The sequence below is a fragment of the Oncorhynchus kisutch genome, linkage group LG3 (genome assembly GCF_002021735.2).
Source record: "Oncorhynchus kisutch isolate 150728-3 linkage group LG3, Okis_V2, whole genome shotgun sequence".
Classification (NCBI taxonomy): domain Eukaryota; kingdom Metazoa; phylum Chordata; class Actinopteri; order Salmoniformes; family Salmonidae; genus Oncorhynchus; species Oncorhynchus kisutch.
Window position 1 is genome coordinate 49685173 of NC_034176.2, and position 27774 is coordinate 49712946.

Sequence of the window (27774 nt, forward strand, 5' to 3'; positions counted from 1 at the left end):
TGGCTGCCTTTCCTTCCAGTTCTCTGCTGCCAGTGACTGGAACGAATTGCAAAAATCGCTGAAGCTGGAGACTTACATTGCCCTCACTAACTTTAAACATCAGCTATCTGAGCAGCTAACCGATTGCTGCAGCTGTACATAGTCCATCTGTAAATAGCCCACCCAATCTACCTACCTCATCCCCATATTGTTTTTATTTACTTTGCTGGTCTTTTGCACAACAGTATCAGTACTTACACACCATTGTCTGCTCATCATCATCTGCTCATCTATCACTCCAGTGTTAATCTTCTAAATTGTAATTACTTTGGTACTATGGCCTGTTTATTGCCTTACCTCCTCATGCCATTTGCACACACTGTATATAGACTTTCTTTTTTTCTATTATGTTATTGACTGTACGCTTGTGTAACTCTGTGTTGTTGTTTGTGTCGCACTGCTTTGCTTTATCTTGGCCAGGTCGCAGTTGTAAATGAGAGCTTGTTCTCAACTAGCCTACCTGGTTAAATAAAGGTGAAATACAAAAAATTATTCCAGTTCATCTCTTCTGTTATATTTATTCAAATCTGACTAACCCAATGCACTGCTTGCTATGAATTCTATCTGATGGTGTTTGTATGTTTAGGTAAATAATATCCCATTTGGAACACTGACAAGTAAAGAGTGTTACATGCCTACGCCCCTGTGTTAAACATCTATCCAGGTGATGTGAGTTTTGGCATGCATCGGCAATGTAGTCAGCCTGGAACTCGGCCACTGTTTACAAGTGTTCAGAGGATTGACATGCAATGCATGCACAGCAGCATGGTTGTCCGTTTTCTTCTGGTCATCTGAATCTCCATTACAGACAGCATGAGAATGACACTTTGGTGGTGTATGTTGGGGCAGTTTCTGGAGAGAAATTATACATTTACATGTCGAACTCTGCATTTATAGGCTACACAATAATACAGTATAAGAGTGCCTTGAGTGGTAAAGAAATTGTCTGTGGTGGATGGATCTAATGTCTTGCTAAGTGATTGCTAACTTGTCCAACAGTGAACAACCCACAAATATGAAAAGCGATGTCTTACCTCTGTCCTTCACTGTGTCAATGTATGTCTGCATAAATTCTTTGTGATGGTCTTGCCTTGTTTCCAATATCTCATCATCCCCCTCCATTATTTCATCAACCATGTTGTCATATAGCTTAATGAATCTGAAAAGAAAAGGCATATCAGATTGCAAAATCATATGATGGAGTTAGTTTATATGTTAAAACAGTGGCATTTTTTTTTTTTTTTCATGGGGCAAAGAGAAAAATGTGCTGTTTTATAAGCTTCATTGCAGTCATATTTGTGGCTTATTGGGGGTGTGGCTTTCAGTTAGTTATTTTTGGCAACCCATCCCATTTGCAATCTTTTCCATTTTAATTTAATATTTATCATCTGGACCCAGTTTTTTAATACAGAAAAAAGTATCCTGTGTTGTCCCAATCTTGCTCCCCCATTTGATTTAGTTCCCCCTTCACTAGAACAAATGTCATGGGATCATATAACATGATCTTTGTTGTAGTATATGATGTAATATGTTACAGATTTGATTCATTTTGATCTGGGAAAGCTTTCCACTAGATGTTGGAACATTGCTGCGGGGAACTTGCTTCCATTCAACCACAGGAGCATCAGTGAGGTTGGGCGATTAGGCCTGGCTTGCAGTCGGCGTTCAAATTCATCCCAAAAGTATTTGATGGGGTTAAGGTCAGGGCTCTGTACAGGCCAGTCAAGTTCTTCCACACCGATCTTGACAAACCATTTCTGGATGGAACTCGCTTTGTGCACGGGAACATTCTCATGCTGAAACAGGAAAGGGCCTTCCCCAAACTGTTGCCACAAAGTTGGAAGCACAGAATTGTCTAGATTGTCATTGTATAATGTAGCATTAAGATTTCCCTTCACTAGAACTAAGGGACCTAGCCTGAACCATGAAAAACAGCCCCAGACCATTATTCCTCCTCCACCAAACTTTACAGCTGGCACTATGCATTGGGACAGGTAGCGTTCTCCTGGCATCCGCCAAACACAGATTAGTCCGTCGGACTGCCAGATGGTGAAGCATGATTCATCACTCCAGAGAACTCTTTTCCATTGCTGCATAGTCCAATGGTGTCGAGCTTTACACCACTCCAGACGACGCTTGGCATTGTACATGGTGATGTTAGGCTTGTGTGCAGCTGCTCAGCCATTTCGTGAAGCTCCCGATGAACAGTTATTGTGCTGACGTTGCTTTCAGAGGCAGTTTGGAACTCGGTAGTGAGTGTTGCAACCGAGAACAGACGATTTTTATGCGCTACGCGTTTCAGCACTCGGCAGTCCCGTTCTGTGAGATTCTGTGGCCTGCAACTTTGTGGCTGTGCCGTTGCTGCTCCTAGACGTTTCCACTTCACAATAACAGCACCTACGGTTGACTGAGACGGCTCTAGCAGTACAGAAATTTGATGAACTGACTTGTTGGCACTAAGGGGGTCGATTTAAAAAATGGTGCCGATAGAAATGGTGCCGATAGATGCTTATAGCCCCTAGGCAACGTTGTAGCATTTTGTTTTGATTATGTGTTATTTCTTACATTATTAGGCCAGAATAATTTTTGTGTTATTACATACAGCCGGGAAGAACTTTTAGATATCAGTGCGGCGATATCTCACCAGCATTACCAGCATTACGACCAGGAATTCGACTTTCCTGAATCAAATCCTTTGTTTGTACCCCCCAGGGCAATTGAACTGATTCCAGAGGCTGACCCAAAACATCACCGTCTGACTCAGGACGCGCGCACAGCACCAACCGCTTCCGAGTATATTACTCACTAATGTTTAGTCTCTCGATAATAAAGTTGATGACCTGAGGATTTCCTTCCAGATATACATCAGGGATTGTAACATACTCTGGTTCACGGAAACAATGCTCTCTTGGGATTTACGGTCTGAGTCCGTACAGCCAGTTGGGTTCTCAGTTCATCGCGCAGCCAGAAATAAATATCTCTCCAGGAAGAAGGAGGGCGGGGGTGTATGTTAAATGATTTACTACTCATTGTGTGATTGTGATAACATACAGGAACTCAAGTCCTTTTCTTCATCTGACCTAGAACACCTCACAATCAAATGTGGGTATAGTCACAGCCGTGTATATTCTCCCTCAAGCCGATACCACGACAGCCCTCAAAGAACTTCACTGGACTTTATGCATAATGGAAACCACATATCCTGAGGCCGCATTTAATGTAGCTGGATTTTTAACAAGGCAAATTTGAGGAAAGTGCTACCAAAATTCTATCAACGACTGTAGCACTCGTGCTGCTAAAACACTTGACCACTGCTACTCCAACTTCCGGGATGCCTGCAAGGCCCTCCTCCGCCCTCTATTCGGCAAATCTGATCATGACTCCATTTTGCTCCGCCCTTCCTATAGCCAGAAACTCAAACAGGAAGTACGGACTATTCAACGCTGGTCTGACCAATCGGAATCCACACTTCAAGATTGTTTTGATCACGCAGACTGGAATATGCTCCGGGTAGCCTCCAAGAATAACATTGATGAATATACTGATACGGTGACTGAGTTTATCAGGAAGTGTATAGGAGAAGTTGTTTCCACTGTGACTATTAAAACCTACCCTAAAAAGAAACCGTGGCTAGATGGCAGCATTCGCGTAAAACTGGAAGTGCAAACCACTGCATTTAACCATTGAAAGGTGACTGTGAATATGGCAGAATACAAACAATGTAGTTATTCCCTCTGCAAGGCATTCAAACAGGCAAAACGTCAGTATAGAGACAAAGTGGAGTCGCAATTCAACGGCTCAGACTCAAGGGGTATGTGGCAGGGTCTACAGACAATCACGGACTACAAAACACCTTCTTCGCCTGCTTTGAGGATAAGACAGCGCCACCGATGCGGCCCGCTTACCGAGGACTGTGGGCTCTCCTTCTCTGTGGCCGACAAGAGTAAGACTTTTAAACGTGTTAACCCTTGCAAGGCTGCCGGCCCAGACGGCATCACTTGCCGCGTCCTCAGGGCATGTGTAGACCAGCTGGCTGGTGTGTTTATGGACATATTCAATCTCTCCCTAACCCAGTCTGCTGTCCTCACATGCTTCAAGATGGCCACCATTGTTCCTGTACCCAAGAAAGCAAAGGTAACTGAACTAAATGACTATCGCCCCGTAGCACTCACTTCTCACAAGTGCTTTGAGAGACAAGTCAAGGATCATGTCACCTCTACCTTACCTGACACCCTAGACCCACTTCAATTTGCTTACCGCCCCAATAGATCCGCAGACGATGCAATCGCCATTGCACTGCACACTGCCCTATCCCATCTGGACAAGAGGAATACCTATGTAAGAATGATGTTCATTTACTATAGTTCAGCATTCAACACCATAGTACCCTCCAAGCTCCACATTAAGCTTGAGGCCCTGGATCTGAACCCAGCCCTGTGCAACTGGGTCCTGGACTTCCTGATGGGCCGCCCCCAGGTGGTGAAAGTAGGAAACAACACCTCCACTTCGCTGATCCTCAACACTGGGGCCCCACAAGGGTGTGTGCTCAGCCCCCTCCTGTACTCCCTGTTCACCCATGACTGCGTGGCCACGCACACCTACAACACAATCATCAAGTTTCCAGATGACACAACAGTAGTAGGCGTGATTACCAACAGCGACAAAGCCTACAAGGAGGAGGTGAGGGCTCTGGGAGTGTGGTGCCAGGAAAATAACCTCTCACTCAATGTCAACAAATCAAAGGAGATTATTGTGGACTTCAGGAAAGAGCAGAGGGAGCATCCCCCTATCCACATCGAAAGGACACATCACTAACAAACTGAAATGGTCCACCCACACAGACAGTGTGGTGAAGAAGGCGCAACCTCAGGAGGTTTTAGGCTTGGCACCTAAAACCCTCACAAACTTTTACAGATGCACAATTGAGAGCATCCTGTCAGGCTATATCACCGCCTGGTATGGAAACTGCACCGACCACAACCTCAGGGTTCACCAGAGGTCTGCCCAATGCATCACTGGGGGCAAACTACCTGCCCTCCAGGACACCTATATCACCTGATGTCACGGTAAGGCCAAAAAGATCACCAGTCTCAGCATCAACAGTGAAAGGCTGCTGGCCTTCTAGGCAGAGTTCCTCTGTCCAGTGTTCTTTTCCCCATCTTAATCTTTTCTTTTTATTGGCCAGTCTGAGATATTGCTTTTTCTTTGCAACTCTGCCTAGAAGGCCAGCATTCCGGAGTCGCCTCTTCACTGTTGACATTGAGACTGGGGTTTTTTCTCAAACTAGACACTCTAATGTACTTGTCCTCTTGCTCAGTTGGGCACCGGGGCCTCCCCCTCCTCTTTCTATTCTGGTTTGAGCCAGTTTGCAGGTTCTGTGAAGGGAGTAGTACACAGCGTTGTACGAGATCTTCAGTTGCTTGGCAATTTCCCGCATGGAATAGCCTTCATTTCTCAGAACAAGAATAGACTGACGAGTTTCAGAAGAAAGTTCTTTGTTTCTGGCAATTTTGAGCCCGTAATCGAGCCCACAATTGCTGATGCTCCAGATACTCAACTAGTCTGAAGAAGGCCAGTTTTATTGCTTCTTTAAGCAACATAACAGTTTTCAGCTCTGCTAACGTAATTGCAAAATGGTTTTCTTATGATCAATTAGCCTTTTAAAATTATAAACCTGGATTAGCTAACACAACGTGCTATTGGAACACAGGAGTGATGGTTTCTGATAATGGGCCTCTGTACGCCTATGTAGATATTCCATTAAAAATCTGCTGTTTTCAGAAACAAAAGTCATTTACATTAACTGTATTTCTGATCAATTTGATATAATTTGATGTTATTTTAATTGACAACAAATGTGATTTTCTTTCAAAAACAAGGACATTTCTAAGTGACCCCAAACTTTTGAACGGTAGTGTACATTTATATGAAATCACTGGCCACTTTAATAAATGAAACACTAGTCACTTTAATAATGTTTACTTATTTTGCATTAGTCATCTCATTTGTATATACTGTATTCTATTCTATTGTATCTTAGTCTATGCCGCTTTGACATTGCTGGTCCTTATATTTATATATTCTTAATTCCATTATTTTACTTAGATTTGTGTGTATTGTGTGTATTCTTGTGAAATTGTTTGATGTTACTTGTTAGATAGTTTTGCACTGTTGTAGTTAGAAACACAAGCATTTCGCTACACCCGCAGTAACATCTGCTGAATGTGTATGTGACCAATACAATTTAATAGAATTTTATCCTATGACAGTACCAAGTTGAAAGTCACTGAGCTCTTCAGTAAGGCCTTTCTACTGCCAATGTTTGTCTTTGGAGATTGCATGACTGTATGCTCGATTTTATACACTTGTCAGCAATGGGTGTGTCTGAAATAGCCAAATCCACTAATTTGAATGGGTGTCCACATACTTTTGTATATATAGTGTATATGTGACCACCAGGCGTAGTTATACAGTGATATTATGATACTAATCACTCTCAGTCATCTCGTCAGACTTACTTGATGGCAGGATTTTCTTTAAGCCCTGAAGGCCAGCAGATCAATGTGTCTCCACTAACAACAATCATCTTGAGTGTAGTGATATTTACCAAACACTTTGGCAAATATGACATGTTATTCTTATGAACAAACAAGGATTCCAATTCTTCCAACCTGAATCGGACACAAGAGATATTGGGAATAGTTAGCGGCCAACCCTCCTCCTAGAGAGCTACAAGGTACAGGCTTTTACCTTAACCCAACACATATCTAATTCAGGGGTGTACTCACTAGGAACTAAACCAAAGCAAATGCGACAAAACGTGGAGGGTCCTACCTAAATTTGTCCAAAAATTAACTAGTTTTTCTTGCAGAACATTTTTTGTTGCCAAATACTTTGCTACGATTTGCACTAGCAAATACACCCCAGCTAATCAAGATCCTGATGAGCAGCTGATTAACAGAGCATTCAGCAGGGTTGGAGAAAAAACCTGCACACTCAGTAGCTCTCCAGGCAGAAGGTTGCCCCCACCCAAAGTGGAAACATGTCATCATTATAACCATTTTAATATAATTTATGAATATGAAACTTTTATCATTAGATGATCATGATGATAATACATTATGGTAATGTGTGAGTGATGAATGATGAAATGGTAATCTGTTATAGCATTAAGGCTATGCTTCACATACCTGTCCATATCCTCAGGCAAATCCGTCAACATGTTGATACTCATATCCAACAATTGTAGGCTTGTCATACGAAGAGCACAGATGGGTATGCTGGCGAATTGGTTTTCTGCTATATCCAGATGTGTGACTTTCTTGAGATTGCTTAACTGAAACAAAGACTCTGATTTATTCTGTGTTTACATAGAAGAGCAGTAGCAAGAAAACAAATTCCTACAATAAAGGCCTTAAAAAACATTATCATGACAGAATGAGACCTTTTGCATTTTTGTTAAGTTTTCGCATGGTTGTGGTTCGCCATTGTTGCTTGTTGTACAGTATACACACTGAGTGTACAAACATTAAGAACACCTTCCTAATATCGAGTAGCCTACCTTTAGGACAGCCTCAATTCATAGGGGTACGGACTTTAAGGTGTCGAAAGCGTTTCACAGGGATGGTGGCCCATGTTGACTACAATGTTTCCCACAACCAAGTTGGCTGGATGTCCTTTGGGTGGACCATTCATGATACACACAGGAAATTGTTGAGTCTGTAAAACCCAGCAGTGTTGCAGTTTTTGACACAAACCAGTGCTCTTGGCACCTAGTACCATACCCCATTCAAAGGCACTTAAATCCTTTGTCTTGCCCATTCACCCTTTAAATGGCACACATACACAATCCATGTCTCAATTGTCTCAAGGCTTAAAAATCCTTCTTTAACCGGTCTCTTCCCCTTCATCTACACTGATTGAAGTGGATTTAACAAGTGACATCAATAAGGGATAATAGCGTTCAACTGCATTCACCCGGTCAGTCTATATCATGGAAAGGGTTTTCTTAATGTTTTTTACACTCAGTGGAAATACCTGGTTCTAATACAGTTCACTGACAAAATAATGGAAACACTTGAGTAAATGAGGGATACAAAGTATATTGAAAGCAGGTGCTTCCACATAGGTGTGGTTCCTGAGCAATAAACATCCCATCATACTCATATATAAAAATGATGGATAGGCCATTATTTTGGCTACCATGGCTATGCCCCCATAGGATGACAATGCCCCCATCTACAGGGCACGAGTGGTCACAATGGTTTGATAAGCATGAAAATGATGTAAACCATATCCCATTGCAGTCTCAGTCACCAGATCTCAACCCAATTAAAGACTTATGGGAGATTCTAGACAGCCGCCTGAGACAACATTTTCCACCACCATAAACAAAACACCAAATTATGGAAATTCTTGAGAAATAATGGTGTTGCATCCCTCCAATAGAGTCCCAGACACGTTTGGAAAGACCTTGGACACTATAAACATCCAGCTAGAGGTCAGAGATCAGCGGAACAACAATAATATAGCATGGCTGCTATTCAGAGGATTGTTGCTCTGTAACATAACTTGCAGCGACTGCCGCGCAGTTGTTTGGTGTATATAAATGTGCATATTCACAACAACCTGAGCCCGTTGCAGACTCACAATGATGGGGCTTTCCTTAAAAAATACAGGGTCCCACGAGAGGAGATAATCAGACTGCTTGACCTTGTGTCTCCCTCAATAAGCCGACCAACTTTGCCTGAGTGCTGCAACCTGGGCTTAGGGTAGATGTAACATAGTAAACAAAAATCCGGGACACTCTAATTAGTATGATATGTTACGTTTGTATGTATTACTTTGTGGATGTCCATCATCCATTTCGTATGATATGTTACAAATGACAATTAGCATGATATGGTTTGAATTACAATCCGTATATGTCAGAAATTGCAATTCGTACAATATGTTCAATATATGTTATTTTATGAATTCCAATTTGTTGTGGCTAATGTTAGCTAGGTGGCTAATGCTAACATTAGCTAGGTGGCTAACGTTAGGTAGGCTAGGGGTTAAGGATAAGGTTAGAAGTTAGGTTAAAGGGTTAGGGTTCATTTTGGATTTTAATTTACTGTTACATCTAGTCTGAGACCAGAGTGGTATCATACAAATCAGGTTTGAGGAGTTAGTGATGTAACTTTGGTCAACTCTGAGTTCAACTGATATGATTATGATTATGATTATGGCTTACCTTTTAGTCAGGTCAATTTCTATGGCAACAAATCATTCAGATATAACCTGCTCAGGGGCAGACTAACTCAGGGCTAACTCCATTTATCCTGAATGAAGTGTTTGAGCTGCGAGTTGAGGACCAATGAAATCAGAATGCCTCCCTCTTGCAAAGATTGTATCATCACCCCCTTTGTTTGAGGAAGACCATTTATTAAATATTGTATTATTCAACTGTTTTTGTGTGTAAATACATACAGTACCAGTCAAAAGTTTGGACACCTACACATTCAAGGGTTTTACTTTATTTAGACTATTTTCTACATTGTAGAATAATAGTGAAGGCATCAAAACTATAACATAACACATATGGAATCGTGTAGTAACCAAAAATGTTTTAACCTCTTTGGGCTGGGGTCAGTATTGAGTAGCTTGGATGAATAAGGTGCCCAGAGTAAACTACCTGCTACTCAGGCCCAGAAGCTGAGATATGCATTTTAGGATGTCTGTGAGTATAACAGAACTCATATGGCAGGTGAAAACCTGAGAAAAATCCAACCAGGAAGTGGTAGTTTTTCAAGTGAGTGCCTATCCAATATACAGTGTACATTGAGTCCGATTGCACTTTCTAAGGCTTCCACTAGATGTCAACAGTCTTTAGAACATTGTTTCAGGCTTTTTCTATGAAGGGGGAGGGAATAAAAGCTGTTTGAATCAGGGGTCTGGCACAAAGCCATTAGTTTAGTCACGCATGCAGCCGTGAGTACGAGCTGAGCTCCTATTCCTTTCTAAAGACAAAGGAATTATCCGGTTGAAACATTATAGAAGATTTATGATAAAAACATCCTAAAGATTGATTATATACATCGTTTGACATGTTTCTACGAACTGTAATAGAACTTTTTAGACTTTTCGTCTGGACCTAGTGCTCTCGCCTTGTGCATTTTGGATTACTGGACTAAACGCGCTTACAAAAAGGAGGTATTTGGACATAAATCATGGACTTTATCGAACAAAACAAACATTTATTGTGGAACTGGGATTCCTGGGAGTGCATTCCAATGAAGATCATCAAAGGTAAGTGAATATTTATAATGCTATTTCTGACTTTTACTGACTCCACAACATGGCGGGTATCTGTATGGCTTGTTTTTGTAGCTGAGCGCTGTACTTGCAGTAAAGCTTTTTTGAAATCTGACACAGTGGTTGCATTAAGGAGAAGTATATCTTTAATTATATGTGTAACACTTGTATCTTTCATCACCGTTTCTGATGAGTATTTCTGTAAATTGATGTGGCTCTCTGCAAAATCACTGGATGTTTTGGAAGCAAAACATTACTGAACATAACGCGCCAATGTAAACTGAGAATTTTTGATATAAATATGAACTTTATCGAACAAAACATATATGTATTGTGTAACATAAAGTCCTATGAGTGCCATCTGATGAAGATCATCAAAGGTTAGTGATAAATTTGATCTCTATTTCTGCTTCTTGTGACTCCTCTCTCTGGCTGGAAAATTTTAGTTTTTTAGTGACTAGGCGCTGACCTAACATAATCGCATGGAGTACTTTTGTCATAAAGCCTTTTTGAAATTGAACACTGTGGTGGGATTAGAAAGAAGTTTATCTTTAAAATGGTGTATAATACTTGTATGTTTGAGGAATTTTAATTATGAGATTTCTGTTGTTTGGCGCCCTGCACTTTCACTGGCTGTTGTCAAATTGATGACAGCTTTACACAACTTTGACAATCTCTCAACCGGCTTTATGCGGAAAGATTTTCAAACAGTCTTTAAGGAGTTCTCACATATGCTGAGGAGCACTTGTTGGCTGCCTTTCCTTCACTCTGAGGTACAACTCATCTCAAACCATCTCAATTGGGTTGAGGTCAATTGATTGTGGAGGCCAGGTCAACTGATGCACCACTCCATCACTCTCCTTCTTCATCAAATAGCCCTTACACAGCCTGGAGGTGTGTTTTGGGTCATTGTCCTGTTGATAAACAAATGATAGTCCCACTAAATGCAAACCAGATGGGATGGCGTATCGCTGCAGAATGCTGTGGTAGCCATGCTGGTTAAGTGTGCCTTGAATTCTAAATAAATCACAGACAGTGTCACCAGCAAAGCACACCCACAACCATCAGACCTCCTCCTCTATGCTTCACGGTGGGAACCACTCATGCGGAGATCATCCATTCACCTACTCTGTGTCTCACAAAGACACGGCGGTTGGAACCAAAAATCTCACATTTGGACTCATTAGACAGATTTCCACTGGTCTAATCTCCATTGCCCGTGTTTCTTGGCCCAAGCAAGTCTCTTCTTATTATTGGTGTCCTTTAGTAGTAGTTTCTTCGTAGAAATTTGACCTTGAATGCCTGATTCACGCAGTCTCCTCTGAACAGTTGATGTTGAGATGTGTCTGTTACTTGAACTCTGTGAAGCATTTATTTGGTCTACAATTTCTGAGGCTGGTAACTCTAATGAACTTATCCTCTGCAGTAGAGGTAACTCTGGGTCTTCCTTTTCTGTAGAGGTCCTCATCAGCCAGTTTCATCATCATAGTGCTTGATGGTTCTTGTGACTGCACTTGAAGAAACTTTCCATGTTCTTGAAATTGTCCGTATTGACTGATCTTCATGTAATGATGGACTGTCATTTGTCTTTGCTTATTTGAGCTGTTCTTGCCATATTGTTCTTGCCAATTTGAGCTGTTCTTACCAACTACCTACCTCCTCACCTTATTTGATTTTGTTTTTCTGCTATTTTGCACACCAGTATTTCTACTTGCACATCCTAATCTGCACATCTTTCACGCCAGTGTTAATTGCTAAATTGTATTTACTTCGCCACTATGGCCTATTTATTGCCTTACCTCCTTACTTAATTTGCACACACTGTATACAGATTTTTCTATTGTGTTATTGACTGTACGTTTGTTTATCACATGTGTAACTCTGTGTTGTTGTTTTTGTCACACGGCTTTGCTTTATCTTGTCCAGGTCGCAGTTGTAAATGAGAACTTGTTCTCAACTGGCCTACCTGGTTAAATAAAGGTGAAATAAAAAATATGGACTTGGTCTTTTACCAAATAGGGCTATCTTCTATATACCACCCTTACCTTGTCACAACACAACTGATTGGCTCAAAAGCAATAAGAAGGAAAGAAATTCCACAAATGAACAAGGCACACCTGTTAATTGAAATGCATTCCAGCTGACTACCACATGAAGCTGGTTGAGAGAATGCCAAGAGTGTGCAAAGCTGTCATCAAGGCAAAGGGTGGCAAAGAATCTCAAATATAAAATGTATTTTATTTGTTTAACACTTTTTTGGTTACGACATGATTCCATATCTTATTTAATAGTTTTGATGTCTTCACAATTATTCTACAATGTAGAAAATAGTCTAAATAAAGAAAAACCCTTAAATTAGTTTTTTTGTATGACTTAATCAAATTCAAACTTTTGTATGACTTAATCAAATTATTTTATCGATAGGATAGAAGCTGACTCTGGGTCAGTGCCTGGTATGGCAATAGCACCGCCCTCAATCGCATGGAGCTACAGAGGTTGGTGCGGATAGCCCAGTACATCACTGTGTCCGAGCTCCATGACATCCAGGTCATCTATATCAGGCAGTGTAGTAGGAAGGCCAGGAAAATTTGTAAAGACTCCAACCACCCAAGCCATAGGACTATTCTCTCTCCTGCACGGCAAGCGGTACCGCTGCATCAAGTCTTGCACAAGCTGCTACTACTCTGTGTATCTTATGTCCTGTTGCCTAGTCACCTTACCCCTATACATATCTACCTCCATCACTCCAGTATCCCTGCACATTGTAAATGTGGTATTGGAACTGACCCTGTATGCAGTATGCTTACTTACTTATTCTGTTCTTCATATTTATTTTTATTTCTTGTGTTTTTTTCTTCTAGTTGTACATTGTTATTGATTATTGCATTGTTGGTTTTCGAGTTTGCAAGAAAGGCATTTCACTGTACTGCATGTGACTGTCACGACTCCTACCGAAGGTGGCTCCCCCTCCTGTTCGGGTGGCGCTCGGCGGTCGTCGTCACCGGCCTACTAGCTGCCACTGATCCATTTTCCCCCTTTTCTGTTTATTAGTTGCACCTGTGTTTAGTTTAGGATAATTGGTTGGGCCTTATTTACCAGCCGGCCCGGTTTTCAGTGTACATGTTGTACACGGCTGTAGGTCACGGTTGTCCGTGTATTTTGTATTTTCCTGGACTGTTTAAGTTCCCCGTGTTTGGGGCATTTGTTTGGGTTGGCGTCGTTTCACCGTTGTGGTGCAAATAAAGTAGCGCTACCCTGAACTCTCTGCTTCCTGACTTCTTCCTCCACTACACCCTGGGCGTTACAGTGACATTAAAACTTCAAACTTCAAACTTGAAAATAGGTGCTCGTGTATTGATAAGCACACAAAAGACGGCATTAATGATAAGGAATAAAATAAAGATGGCACTTCTAAAAGCCTATTTCACACCATAGCCTGCTTGATTTGATTGATCTCTAGAGAAACTGCGCAATGTGTACATTGAGCTCACAGAAAAAAATAATACCAAAATTCAATTAGCTCAGCACTAGAGCATAAGCACTGTAGAAAAAAAGACGACAGATTCAAATCTTGAAATCAATGGATTGTTTGTTATTTATTTTTGTAATTTATTTTCATTCTTAAAAACGAATCTGTGAAATGTATTGACATAGCTTACATGTGGGCTATTAGTTGCGTTTGCGATTTCAGCACCAGGGAACTGGACAGGATCACGTGAAAAAACCGAACATGGCCCCAATGATGCTCTTAGCTGTCACACTTACAGATTCACTCTGCGTGCTTGTTTGGGAAACACTTAAAAGTAAATAACTTGGGAAGCACTGCATCTGGTACCATAATCGTAATGCTTAATTTGTGTCACAACTGGGAAACGAGGCCCAGATCTGTCTACAATTGTAAGATATTCAGATCCAATGTGTGACTGACTAACTCCGGAGGTGGGCAAGAAGATCTGATCACAATCAGATCACAATGTGTATTTTGATTGTCTACCCCTATCAAAATATATTGGGCACAATCAGAATCTGGATGAAATCAAGAAAATGTATGCATGTTAGAACAAGGTATAAATGGAGCTTTTGAAGATATCATACCACACAAGCCATTTCACACAAATACCCCTTACCTCAAAAGGCAACTGTTCAAGATAATTTCCAGTTAGCTCCAATCTCTCCAGATTCTCACATTCACCAAGTTCTGGAGGAATACTGGACAGCCTATTGTAATTAACTTTCAGCACCCTCAGCTTTGTTAATTGACCTTACAAAAAAACATTGGAAAGACATGTAATGGAATGAAGAAACAGATATGTTCTAAATCGCATTTAAATTCAATTCAAATGAAGGATGTTTAATGAGCTAATGTAACAAATAAAGACAAAGTCATAGGAGAGACTTCAACTTTCATATTTTCAAATAGGAGGACATGCATGATACATAATAATTACCTATTTCAACAGGCAGCTTGTCAATTCCGTTTTGGGGTATATCCAATACGCAGAGGTCCGGAAACTGCACAATCCACTCTGGTAGTTTGCAGATTTTAGTTCTTCTTATGTGCCATTCTCGAAGGTATGTCATATCAAGAAGATTATCAGGAAGTTCCTGCATTGAAAGTAATACAACATGAAAACAACAATAATGTGGATACATACAATGGTAGTGATTTTATCTGAAAACAATCATGATGAAAAAGAATGAGATGTTATGAGCCAATTTACCATCCATTTATCACCATCCAGCTCAAAAATGAATTTGATGCCCTCAATTATGGAATTTGCATCTGTAGGATAAAAAAGTCAGTTAAAGAGTGGAGCATGGCATTGATTGAGTGTGAGAAGAGAGAGAGCACAGTAACTATGGCACAAATACTTATTCAGATAAATATACAGTGCATTCGGAAACTATTCCGACCCCTTCCCTTTTTTCACATTTTGTTACATTACAGCCTTACTCTAAAATTGATTAAATTATAACATGTACTCTACACACAATACCCCATATTGACGAAGCAAAAACTGTTTTTTTGCACATTATAACAAATAAAAAACAGAAATACATACAGTAAGTATTCTGACCCTTTGCTAATGAGACTCGAAATTGAGCTCAGGTGCATCTTGTTTCCATTGATCATCCTTTAGCTGTTTCTACAACTTGATTGGAGTCCACCTGTGGTAAATTCAATTGATTGGTCATAATTTGGAAAGGCACACACCTGTCTATATAAGGTGCCACAGTTGACAGTGCATGTCAGAGAAAAACCAAGCCATGAGGTCAAATTAATTATCCGTAGAGCTCAGAGACAGGATTGTGTCGAGGCACAGATCTGTGAAAGGATACCAAAAAATGTCTGCAGGATTGAAGGTCCTTTCTTAAATGGAAGAAGTTTGGAACCACATAGAATCTTCCTACAGCTGGCCGTCGGCCAAACTGAGCAATCGGGGGAGAAGGGCCTTGGTCAGAGAGTTGACCAAGAACCCGATGGTCACTCTGAGAGCTCCAGAGTTCCTCTATGGAGATGGGATAACCTTCCAGAAGGACAACCATCTCTGCAGGACTGCACCGATCAGGCCTTTATGGTAGAGTGGCCAGACTGAGGCGAAGGTTCACCTTCCAATAGGACAACGACCCTAAGAGCACAGCCAAGACAATGCAGGAGTCTCTGAATCGAACACCTCTGGAGCGACCTGAAAATAGCTGTGCAGCGACGCTCCCCATCCAACCTGACAGAGCTTGAGAGGATCTGCAGAGAAGAATTGGAAAAACTCCCCAAATACAGGTGTGCCAAGCTTGTAGCGTCATTCCCAAAAAGACTCAAGGCTGTAATCACTGCCGAAGGTGCTTCAACAAAGTACTGAGTAAAGGGTCTGAATACTTATGTAAATGCATATTTGTTTTATTTTTATACATTTACAACATTTTCACGGGACATGTTGGATTGCTGTCCTAATGATTTAATTGTTTTGCTGAGCTTGCCTGTGTTTGGTATATCCTGGTGGGGCTGAATTTCATTCAGAGCTGTTCTCGTCAGGTAGTGTTGGAGCACTTCCACCTCGTTGGACTTCAATGTCTTGCATGCTATGCGATACTGCCATTGTTGATTGATCCTTGGGAAAAACATTTAAACGTTTTTCTGGAAATGTTGACATTGGCGTAGTAGCATATTTACAAAAGGCATGGTTCGACCAGATCATCACAGCACCATCAGTTGTTGAAAATACATTGTCTGGATGAGAGCAACGAGAAAGACACTGCTGTTGGATGTCATTATTATCACATAGCTGAGGTGAATCTAGTTTACCGGGGTACCAGTCTTTTTTTGTGCCATCGTGCTACTCGTCTTGTCACAACAAATATTTTGCCGCTCCAAACAAGGAGTTGAATGATGGCACAAACAGACTGGTAATCTAGGTGACTTAAAAGGAAAACTCCACCCAAAAACTATATTTTGGTATTTGTTTCATTAGAACATTGTTGGTATAGTTCCAAAATGTTTTGCATGCCAGAAATCAAGATATAGATATATAAGATATATAAGAAATCAAGATATATAACTTTCAAAATACAGCAACACAGCTGGTATGATACATTTTGCATCAAATAATGCTGCGTTCAAATCAAATAAAATTTGATTTGATTTGAACGCAGCATTATTTGATGCAAAATTTATCATACCAGCTGTGTTAGCAGATGTAAAAAGGGCTGAAAATAAATGTGATTGTTGTTTTTGCAAGTGTAGCGAAATGCTTGTGCTTCTAGTTCTGACAGTGCAACAATATCTAACATGTAATCTAATAATTCCATAACAACTAACTAATACACACACACATCTAAGTAAAGGAATGGAATAAGAATATAAACATGCAGTTGAAGTCTGAAATTTACACACACCTTAGCCAAATACATTTAAACTCAGTTTTCCACAATTCTTGACATTTAATCAGAGTAAAAATTCCCTGTCTTGCGTCAGTTAGGATCACCACTTTATTTTAAGAATGTGAAATGTCAGAATAATAGTAGAGAGAATGATTTCTTTCATCACATTCTCAGTGGGTCAGAAGTTTACATACACTCAATTAGTATTTGGTAGCATTGCCTTTAAATTGTTTAACTTGGGTCAAATGTTTCAGGTAGCCTTCTACAAGCTTCCCACAATAAATTGGGTGAATTTTGGCCCATTCCTCCTGACAGAGCTGGTGTAACTGAGCCAGGTTTGTAGGCCTCCTTGCTCGCACACGCTTTTTCAGTTCTGCCCAAAGAATTTCTATAGCATTGAGGTCAGGGCTTTGTGATGGCCACTCCAATACCTTGACTTTGTTGTCCTTAAGCCATTTTGCCACAAATTTTGAAGTCTGCTTGGGGTCACTGTCCATTTGGGAGACCCATTTGCAACAAAGCTTTAACTTCCTGCTTGATGTTTTGAGATGTTGCTTCAATATATCAACATAATTTGTTTGCCTCATGATGCCATCTATTTTGTGAAGTGCACCAGTCCCTCCTGCAGCAATAGACCCTCACAACATGATGCTGCCAGCCCCATGCTTCACGGTTGGGATGGTGTTCTTCGGCTTGCAAGCCTCCCCCTTTTTCCTCCAAACATAAAGATGGTCATTATGGCCAAATAGTTACATTTGTGTTTCATCAGACCAGAGGAGTTGTAAACCGTAGTCTGGCTTTTTTATGGCGGTTTTGGAGCTGTGGCTTCTTCCTTGCTGAGCGGCCTTTCAGGTTATGTCGATATAGGACTCGTGTTACTGTGGATATAGATACTTTTGTACCTGTTTCCTCCAGCATCTTCACAAGGTCCTTTGCTGTTGTTCTGGGATTGATTTGCACTTTTCGCACCAAAGTACGTTCATCTCCAGGAGATAGACCGTGCCTCTTTCCTGAGCGGTATGACAGCTGCGTGGTCCTATGGAGTTTATACTTGCATACTATTGCTTGTACAGATGAACGTGGTACCTTCAGGCATTTGGAAATTAGCTCCCAATGATGAACCAGACTTGTGGAGGTCTACAATTTATTTCTGAGGTCTTGGCTGATTTTATTTTTATTTTCCCATGATGTCAAGATAAGAGGCACTGAGTTTGAAGCCATGACATAATTTTCTTGAATTTTCCAAGCTGTTTAAAGGCACAGTCAACTTAGTGTATGTAAACTTCTGACCCACTGGAATTGTGATACAGTGAATTATAAGTGAAATAATCTGTCTGTAAACAATTGTTGGAAAAATGATTTGTGTCATGCGCAAAGGAGATGTCCTAACCGACTTGCCAAAACTATAGTTTGTTAACATGAAATTTGTGGAGTGGTTGAAAAACAAGTTTTAATTAATGACTCCAACCTATGTGTATGTAAACTTTCGACTTCAACTGTATAAATATATGGATGAGCAATGACGAAGCGGCATAGGCAAGATGCAATAGATCGTATAGAATAGAATACAGTACATACATATGAGATGAGTGATGAAAGATATGTAGACATTATTCAAGTGGCATTATTAAAGTGGACAATGATTTCAAGTCTGTATGTAGGCAGCAGCCTCTCTGTGTTAGTTTTGGCTGTTTAACAGTCTGATGGCCTTGAAATAAAAGCTGTTTTTCAGTTTCTCGGTCCCAGCTTTGATGCACCTGTACTGACCTCGCCTTTTGGATGGTAGTAGGGTGAACAGGTAGTGGCTCAGGTGGTTGTTGTCCTTGATGACCTTTTTGGCCTTCCTGTGACATTGGGTGCTGTAGGTGTCCTGGAGGTCAGGTAATTTTCCCCCGGTGATGTGTTGTGCAGACCGCACCACCCTCTGGAGAGCCTTGCCGTTGTGGCAGTGCAGTTGTCATACCAGGTGGTGATACAGCCCGACAGGATGCTCTCAATTGTGCATCTGTGAAAGTTCGTGAGGGTTTTAAGTGACAAGCCTAATTTCTTCAACATCCTGAGTTTGAAGAGGCAATGTTGCGCCTTCAACACCACACTGTCATGATAACAACACCCACCCGTAGCACACGTTCCAGCAGGTATATCTTACTGATCATCCCCAAAGCCAACACCTCATTTGGCTGCCTTTCCTTCCAGTTCTCTGCTGCCAGTGACTGGAACAAAATGCAAAAATCTCTGAAGTTGGAGACTTTTATTTCCCTCACCAACTTTAAACATCAACTATCTGAGCAGCTTACCGATCGCTGCAGCTGTACATAGTCCATCTGTAAATAGCCCACCCAATCTACCTACCTATCCCCATACTTTATTTATTTTATTTACTTTTCTGTTCTTTTGCACACCAGTATCTCTATTTGCACATCATGAGAACTTGTTCTCAACTAGCCTACCTGGTTAAATACAGGTGAAATAAATAAAAAATGTCTGTGTGGGTGGACCACTTCAGCTTGTCCATAATGTGTACGCCGAGGAACTTAAAACTTTCCACCTTCTCCACTGCTGTCCCATTGATGTGGATAGGGGGGTGCTCCCTCTGCTCTTTCCTGAAGTCTTTATTTTTTCTTGACGTTGAGTGAGAGGTTGTTTTCCTGACACCACACTCCGAGTGCCCTCACCTCCTCCCTGTAGAGTGTCTCGTCATTGTAGCTAATCAAGCCCACTAATGTTGTGTCATCTGCAAACTTGATGATTGAGTTGGAGACGTGCATGGCCACGCAGTCATGGGTGAACAGGGAGTACAGGAGGGGGCTGAGCACGTACCCTTGTGGGGCCCCAGTGTTGAGGATCAGTGAAGTGGTTTCCTACCTTCACCACCTGGGGGCGACCCGTCAGGAAGTCCAAGACCCGATTGCACAGGGCGGGGTTGAGACCCAGGGTCTCAAGCTTAATGATGAGCTTGGAGGGTACTATGGTGTTTAATGCTGAGCTACAGTCAATGAACAGCATTCTTACATAGGTATTCCTCTTGTCCAGATGAGATAGGGCAGTGTGCATTGTGATGGCGATAGCATTGTCTGGACATATTGGGGCGGTAAGCAATTTGAAGTGGGTCTAGGGTGACAGATAAGGTGGAGGTGATATGATTGATCCTTGAGTAGTCTCTCAAAGCACTTCATGATGACAGAAGTGAGTGCTACGGGCGATAGTCATTTAGTTTAGTTACCTTTTCCTACTTGGGTACAGGAACAATGGTGGTCATCTTGACACATGTGGGGACAGCAGACTGGCATAGGGTGAGATTGAATATGTTTGTAAACACACCAGCCAGCTGGTCTGCGCATGCTCTGAGGACGCGGCTTGGGATGCCGCCTGGGCCGGAAGCCTTGTGAGGGTTTAAATGTCGTTTAAATGTCTTACTCACGTCGACCACAGAGAAGGAGAGCCCACAGTCCTTGGTAGTGGGCCGTGTCGGTGGCACTGTATTATCCTCAAAGTGGGCAAAGAAGGTGTTTAGTTTGTCTGGAAGCAAGACGTCAGTGTCTGTGATGTGGCTGGTTTTCCTTTTGTAGTCTGTGATTGTCTGTAGACCCTGCCACATATGTGTCGTGTCTGAGCCATTGAAATGCAACTCCACTTTGTCTCTATACTGACATTTTGCTTGTTTGTTTGCCTTGTGGAGGGAATAACTACACTGTTTGTTTTCGGCCACATTGCCAGGCACCATTCCATGGTGCTTTCAGTTTTGTGCGAATGCCGCCATTCTATCCATGTTTTCTGGTTAGGGTAGGTTTTAATAGTCACAGTAGCTACAGCATTTCCAATACACTTACTTATAAACTCACTCTCCGAATCAGCGTATAAGTCGATATTAATGTCTGAGACTACCCGGAACATGCCTAATCCGCGTGATCAAAACAGTCTTGAATTGTGGATTCCGATTGGTCAGACTAGCGTTGAATAGCCCTTAGCACGGGTACATCCTGTTTGAGTTTCTGCCTATATGAAGGGTGGAGCAAAATGGAGTCGTGGTCAGATGTTTCGAAAGGAGGGCGGGGGAGGGCCTTGTATGCATTGCAGAAGTTAGAGTAGCAGTGATCCAGTGTTTTATCAGTGTCAGTACTACAGTCAATATGCTGATTGAATTTAGGTAGCTTTGTTCTCAAATTTGCTTTGTGAAAATCCCCAGCCTCAGGAATGTGGTTTCCAATTTGCATAAAGTTCCGTGAAGTTCCTTGAGGGCCGTCGTGGTATCGGCTTGAGGAGATTTCCCTTGGGCAATAATATGGTCGGCATTTTATTGTGCATTTTATTGTAGGTCAGGTGTAGGTCAGGTGAACAAAAGGACTGTATATGTTGTTACAATTACACTATGAGACGTTAATCATGAAACATACACCCCCACCCTTCTTCATCCCGGAGAGATGTTTATTCCTGTTGGCACTACTCACAAAGAATCCATTTGGCTGTACCGACTCCAACAGCATATCCGAGAGAGTCATCTTTCCGTGAAACAGACTATGTTATTATCCCTGATGTCTCCCTGGAAAACAACCCTTGCCCTAATTTCGTCTACCTTGTTATCTAGAGACTGGACACTAGCGAGTAATATACTCGGGTGGGTGGTGTGCGCGCCTCCGAAGTCTGACCAGAAGACCGCTCCGTCTGCCTCTTCTCCGGCGGCGTTGTTTTGGGTCAGCCTCTGGAATCAGTTCAAATGCCCTGGGTGGTTTGGACAAAGGATCCGCTTCGGGAAAGTCGCATTCCTGGTCGTGGTACTGGTAAGTTGACGTCGCTCTGATATCCATAGTTCTTCCCGGCTGTATGTAATAACACTTAAGATTTTCTGGGCTAACAATGTAAGAAATAATACATAAAAAATACAAAATACTGCTAAGTTTCCTCAGGACTAGAAGTGAGGCAGCCCTCTCTGTCGGCGCCATATTTTCTCCACAATGCATCATACCAGCGGTACTTCTCTACTTTGAAAGTTATGTATCTTAAAAACTTGATTGCTGTCATGCAAAAAATGGAACTATATTAACAATGGACTAATGAAACAAATACCTTAAATATAGTTTTGTGGTTTAATTTTCCTTTAAGTTAAAAATAATATGAGAATATATCTAGAATATGGTTGTCAAACCTCTGAGCTTTGATTAATAAACATACTTTGCCAGAGCGCTTTTCTGTACTCGCTCGTGTTCCTTCTTCTGCTTGTTTTTGTATTTTTTCTCTCTGCCTTCCCAAATGTTCCTGAGCAGTGAGATGTCATAAACTGGTATATCAACCGTCCTGTCCACCCTCATGTTGATTTTCCCCTGTGGAAAAATGCATACATTTAGGGTAAGTAAAAAAACATGACATTATAGCCACAAACAAAAAGGTATTTCACCTCAAGCCTCTATCCTTTTGAGAAAATCTGTTATAAAATTATATTTAAAAAAGGATTGGGTTTAGCTAAAAGTTAAGCAGCATCAAGGGGGTAAAATGTAATATCTTGTTAGAAATCAGATGACAATCTACCATAAAACAAGGGCAATCCAAAAACTGTGTCTAGCCGTTTGACCCACCATCTTACCTCTGGAACTGTTCAGTTGAATTTCACAGTTGATTGTTGATTCCATGTTATGTGTTTTAAACGTGTCTGCCAATATGAATGACACTGTACAAGTTCAGATGTAGAGTTATAGATCTTTGATTCTATATTGAAATTGGTATCAATTGACACTCCTTTTTTGGGCTCCCGAGTGGAGCAGCAGTCTAAGGCACTGCATCTCAGTGCTAGAGGCATCACTACAGAACCTAGTTCGATTCCAGGCTGTATCACAACCGGCCTTGATTGGGAGTCCGATAGGGCGGCACACAATTGGCCCAGCGTCGTCTGGGTTAGGTTTGGCCATTAGGGTAGGCCGCCATTGTAAAAAAGATTTTGTTCTTAACTGACTTGCCTAGTTAAATAAAAATGTATTAATTAATACCATAGTGCAGGAAGTGCCTTTGAAAACAAATATTGGTTTTGTGCCCTTTGTCTTTTATGTGTACATTAGATTTTAGTCAATTAGCAGAAACTTTTATCCATAGCGACTTGACTTGCATTTTCTAGAGCTTTGGGAGAAAATCATACACAAATAATTTACTCTACAGTTGTTAAGACAAGTATTAGCATCAGAAGCACAGGCTTCCCCAAGCGAGATTGGACAAGAACAAACATGCTTTACCATGCTTACTTTTCAGTGCGCTGAATAGTAATCAATTTGATATTGATTAAAAAAAGGATCATGCTATATACATATATACATACATACATACAATTATTTTTTACTATTTTCCACATTGTAGAATAATAGTGAAGACATCAAAACTATAAAATAACACATATGGAATCATATAGTAACCAGAAAAGTGTTAAACAAATCCAAATATATTTGAGATTCTTCCAAGTAGCCATCCTTTGCCTTGATGACAGCTTTGCACACTCTTGGCTTTCTCTCAACCAGCTTCAAGAGGTATTTAACTGGAATGCATTTCAATTATCGGGATTGCCTTCTTAAAAGTTCATTTGTGGAATTTCTTTCCTTCTTAATGCATCTAAGCCAATCAGTTGTGCTGTGACAAGGTAGGGGTGGTATACAGAAGATAGCCATATTTGGTAAAAGACCAAGTCCATATTTTGGCAAGAACAGCTCAAATAAGCAAAGACAAATGACAGTCCATCATTACTTTGAGACATGAAGGTCAGTCAATGTGGAAAATGTAAAATGCAGTCACAAAAACCATCAAGCGCTATGATGAAACTGGATCTTATGAGAACCACCACAGGAAAGGAAGACCAATAGTTACCTATGCTGCAGAGGATAAGTTCATTAGAGTTACCAGCCTCAGAAATTGCAGCCCAAATAAATGCTTCACAGAGTTCAAGTAACAGACACATCTCAACATCAACTGTTCAGAGGAGAGTGCGTGAATCAGGCCTTCATGGTTGAATTGTTGCAAAGAAGGCACTACTAAAGGACACCAATAATAAAAATAAGAGACTTGCTAGGGCCAAGAAACATGAGCAATGGAGATTAGACCGGTGGAAATCTGTTCTTTTGTCTGATGAGTCTAAATATGCGATTTTTGGTTCCAACCGCCGTGTCTTCGTAAGACACAGAGTAGGTGAATGGATGATCTCTGCATGTGTGGGTCCCACTGTGAAGCATGAAGGAGGAGGTGTGAGGGTGTGGGGGTGCTTTGCTGGTGACACTGTCAGTGCTTTATTTAGAATTCAAGGCACACTTAACCAGCATGGCTACCACAGCAATCTGCAGCGATATGCCATCCCATCTGAATAGCACTTAGTGGGACTATCATTTGTTTTTCAACAGGACTATGACGAAGAAGGAGAGGGATTGAGTGGTGCATCAGATGACCTGGCCTCCACAATCACCTGTCCTCAACCCAATTGAAATGGTTTGGGATGAATTGGACCATAGAGTGAAGAAAAAGCAGCCAACAAGTGCTCAGCATATGTGGGAACTCCTTCAAAACTGTTGGAAAATCCTTCCAGGTGAAGCTGGTTGAGAGAATATCAAGAGTGTACAAAGCTGTCATCAAGGCAAAGGGTGGCTACTTTGAAGAATCTGAAATCTAAAATATATTTTGATTTGTTTATGTCACGCCCTGACCTTAGTTAATTAATCTTTGTTTTCTTTATTATTTGGTTAGGTCAGGGTGTGACAAGGGTGGTTTGTTTAGTTTTTGTATTGTCTAGGGGTTTTGTATGTCTAGGGTTTTTTAATTCTAGGTGTTTATATGTCTATGGTTGCCTTTGTTCTCAATCAGAGGCAGCTGTTTATCGTTGTCTCTGATTGGGAACCATATTTAGGTAGCCATATTCCTTGGTTATTTTGTGGGTTGTTATTCTATGTTTAGCTGCCTGTTTGCACTCGTCATATTGCGTCACGGTTCGTTTTGTTGTTTTGTATAGTTTTGTTCAGTGTTCGTTCTTTTCATTAAAATACTTATGTACGCTTATCACGCTTCGCCTTGGTCTCTTCATTATGACGACCATGACAGAACAACCCACCATAAAAGGACCAAGCAGCATGAAAAGGAGGAGCAGCGTTTGATGGAGCAGACAGCAATGACATGGGACGAAATACTGGACGTGGGAGGAAATACTGTCAGGAGAGGATCACCTACCATGGAGGCAGGTGGAGATCGCACTGGAGGAACGGTGACGATATGAGGGTACACGGCTAGCACGGAAGCCCAAGAGGCAGCCCCAATAAAAAAAATTGGGGTGGCACACGAGGAGATTGCATTAGTCAGGTCGAAGACCTGAGCCTACTCCTCATGCTTACTGTGGGGAGCGTGTTACTGGTCAGGCACCGTGTTATGCGGTAGAACACACGGTGTGTCCAGTGCGCTATTCTAGCCCGGTGCGCTCTATTCCAGCTCCTCCCATTTTGGCCAGGCTAGAATGGGCATCCAGCCAGGAATGAGGGTGCTGGCTCAGCGCTCCTGGTCTCCAGTATACCTCTTTGGACCAGGATATCCTGCGCCGGCTCTGCGTACTGTGTATCTGGTGAGTCTGCACAGCCCAGTGCACCCACTGCATTTGCAGGGCGAAAAATAAACATCCAGCCAGGATGGGTTGTGTCAGCTCTACACTCCAGACCTCCAGTGCGCCTCCATGGTCCAGTACGTCCTGTGCCTGCTCCCTGCATTCACCCTGAGGTGCGTGTCCCCAGCCTGGTACCACCAGTTCCGGCACCACGCACGAGATCTACAGTGCGCCTCCAGGGTCCAGTACGCCCTGTTCCTGCTCCTCGCACCCGCCCTGAGGTGCGTGTCCCTAGCCCGGTACCACCAGTGCAGGCACCAGGCCTATAGTGCACCTCGGCAGTCCAGTACACCCTGTTCCTGCTCCTCTCACTCGCCCTGAGGTGCGTGTCCCCAGCCCGGTACCACCAGTGCCGGCACCACGCACCAGGCCTACAGTGCGCCTTGGCAGTCCAGAGCTTCCGGCGACAGTACCCAGTCCAGAGCGTCCTGCGACAGTACCCAGTCCGGAACCTCCATCGACGGGCCACAGTCCGGAACCTCCAGCGATGGTCCGGGGTCTCCAGCCACGGTCCCCGGTCCAGAACATCCGGCGATGATCCACGCAGCGAGGGTCCCCAGCCCGGGGCCTATGGCGAGGATCCGCAGTCCAGAGCCTCCGACGATGATCCACGGGTCAGTGATACAAAAGCGGACTCAGAGTAAAGAAGGGGGGCGGCTTCCAGAACCAAAGCCGCCACCAAGGTTAGATGCCCACCCAGACCCTCCCATATAGGGGGGGGGGGGTACTGTCACGCCCTGACCTTAGTTATCTTTGTTTTCTTTATTATTTGGTTAGGTCAGGGTGTGACCGGGGTGGTTTGTTTAGTTGTTGTATTGTCTAGGGGGTTTTGTATGTCTAGGGGTTTATGTCTATGGTTGCCTGGATTGGTTCTGGCAGCTGTTTATCGTTGTCTCTGATTGGGAACCATATTTAGGTAGCCATATTCCTTGGTTATTTTGTGGGTTGTTATTCTATGTTTAGTTGCCTGTTTGCACTTGTCATATAGCTTCACGGTTCGTTTTGTTCAGTGTTCGTTCTTTTCATTAAAAGAGTTATGTACGCTTATCACGCTGCGCCTTGGTCTCCTCATTATGACGACCGTGACAGTTTAACACTTTATTGGTTACTACATGATTCCATTCCATGTAGAAAATAGTCACACAATTTTTTTATTTATTGAATGAGTAGGTGTGTCCAAACTTTTGACTGGAACTGTATACAGTATATATTATGTATGCTAAAGGTAACCATGCCCTATATGTGGAGCACATCAATCATCACCACAGCATTTTGATGAGAACAGTCACAGCAGTCAGCTTTGCTAAGCTCACCTCGCTCTCTAATGCCTCTGACCACACTGACACATTTGGTCTCTGATCACAGTCATATCACACTGAAACCTAAACATGTGACTTGACTTTAACCCTGTTGAACAGTCTGAACTGAATATTCATTCATGGGGAATTTCAGGATTGTACAACTTTATCTTAGATGGTTTTAAAGAAAAACAAACCATTGGTGATAGTTTCTCCTGGTCCATAGACTACAGGAGGGTGTGGTAGCAAGTCATGGTAGCAAGCACTTGAACCGGCTTGAATGCCTTCATAAATGTATGTCTTCATATATATTACTTTCAGCTCAAGAGTCGGGTCATTTATCAATCTAACTTGGAAACATATTGGTTTCTCTCTACTTTTAGATCCAAAACAGTTGTTTGCTGTAGTTTGTCTGTACCTTGAATTGCACAACACACATCTATTATTGTGTGAAAATAAACAGATTTCCCCCTAAGCTATAAATCCTGTATGAAAATAATGAAGACATCCATAGGTACGATTAGTGATAAGACAATGCGTACAACAAATACATTTTCTTACCTGTGTAAATTGACCGCTTCTGTGTAACTTCAACTGCTTGTTTAGTTGTTTACAAAGTTGGTAGGCTAAAATACAGATGACTAACAACTGTCTGCC

The 27774-nt window shown here is 41.9% G+C and overlaps 1 protein-coding gene across 1 annotated transcript; it reads right to left on the minus strand.

The window, feature by feature from the left end:
• Nucleotides 1-425: 425 nt before the first annotated feature.
• lrrc2 (leucine rich repeat containing 2) lies at nt 426-27774 on the minus strand. Its single transcript, XM_020463858.2, has 10 exons — nt 27679-27774; nt 22381-22529; nt 16312-16442; nt 15057-15118; nt 14784-14940; nt 14463-14596; nt 7230-7375; nt 6558-6710; nt 1074-1198; nt 426-891 (listed from the first exon to the last, which is right to left on the minus strand). The coding sequence occupies exons 2-10, from the start codon at nt 22515-22517 to the stop codon at nt 842-844; spliced, it is 1095 nt and encodes a 364-aa protein (XP_020319447.1). The 5' UTR covers nt 22518-22529; nt 27679-27774; the 3' UTR covers nt 426-841.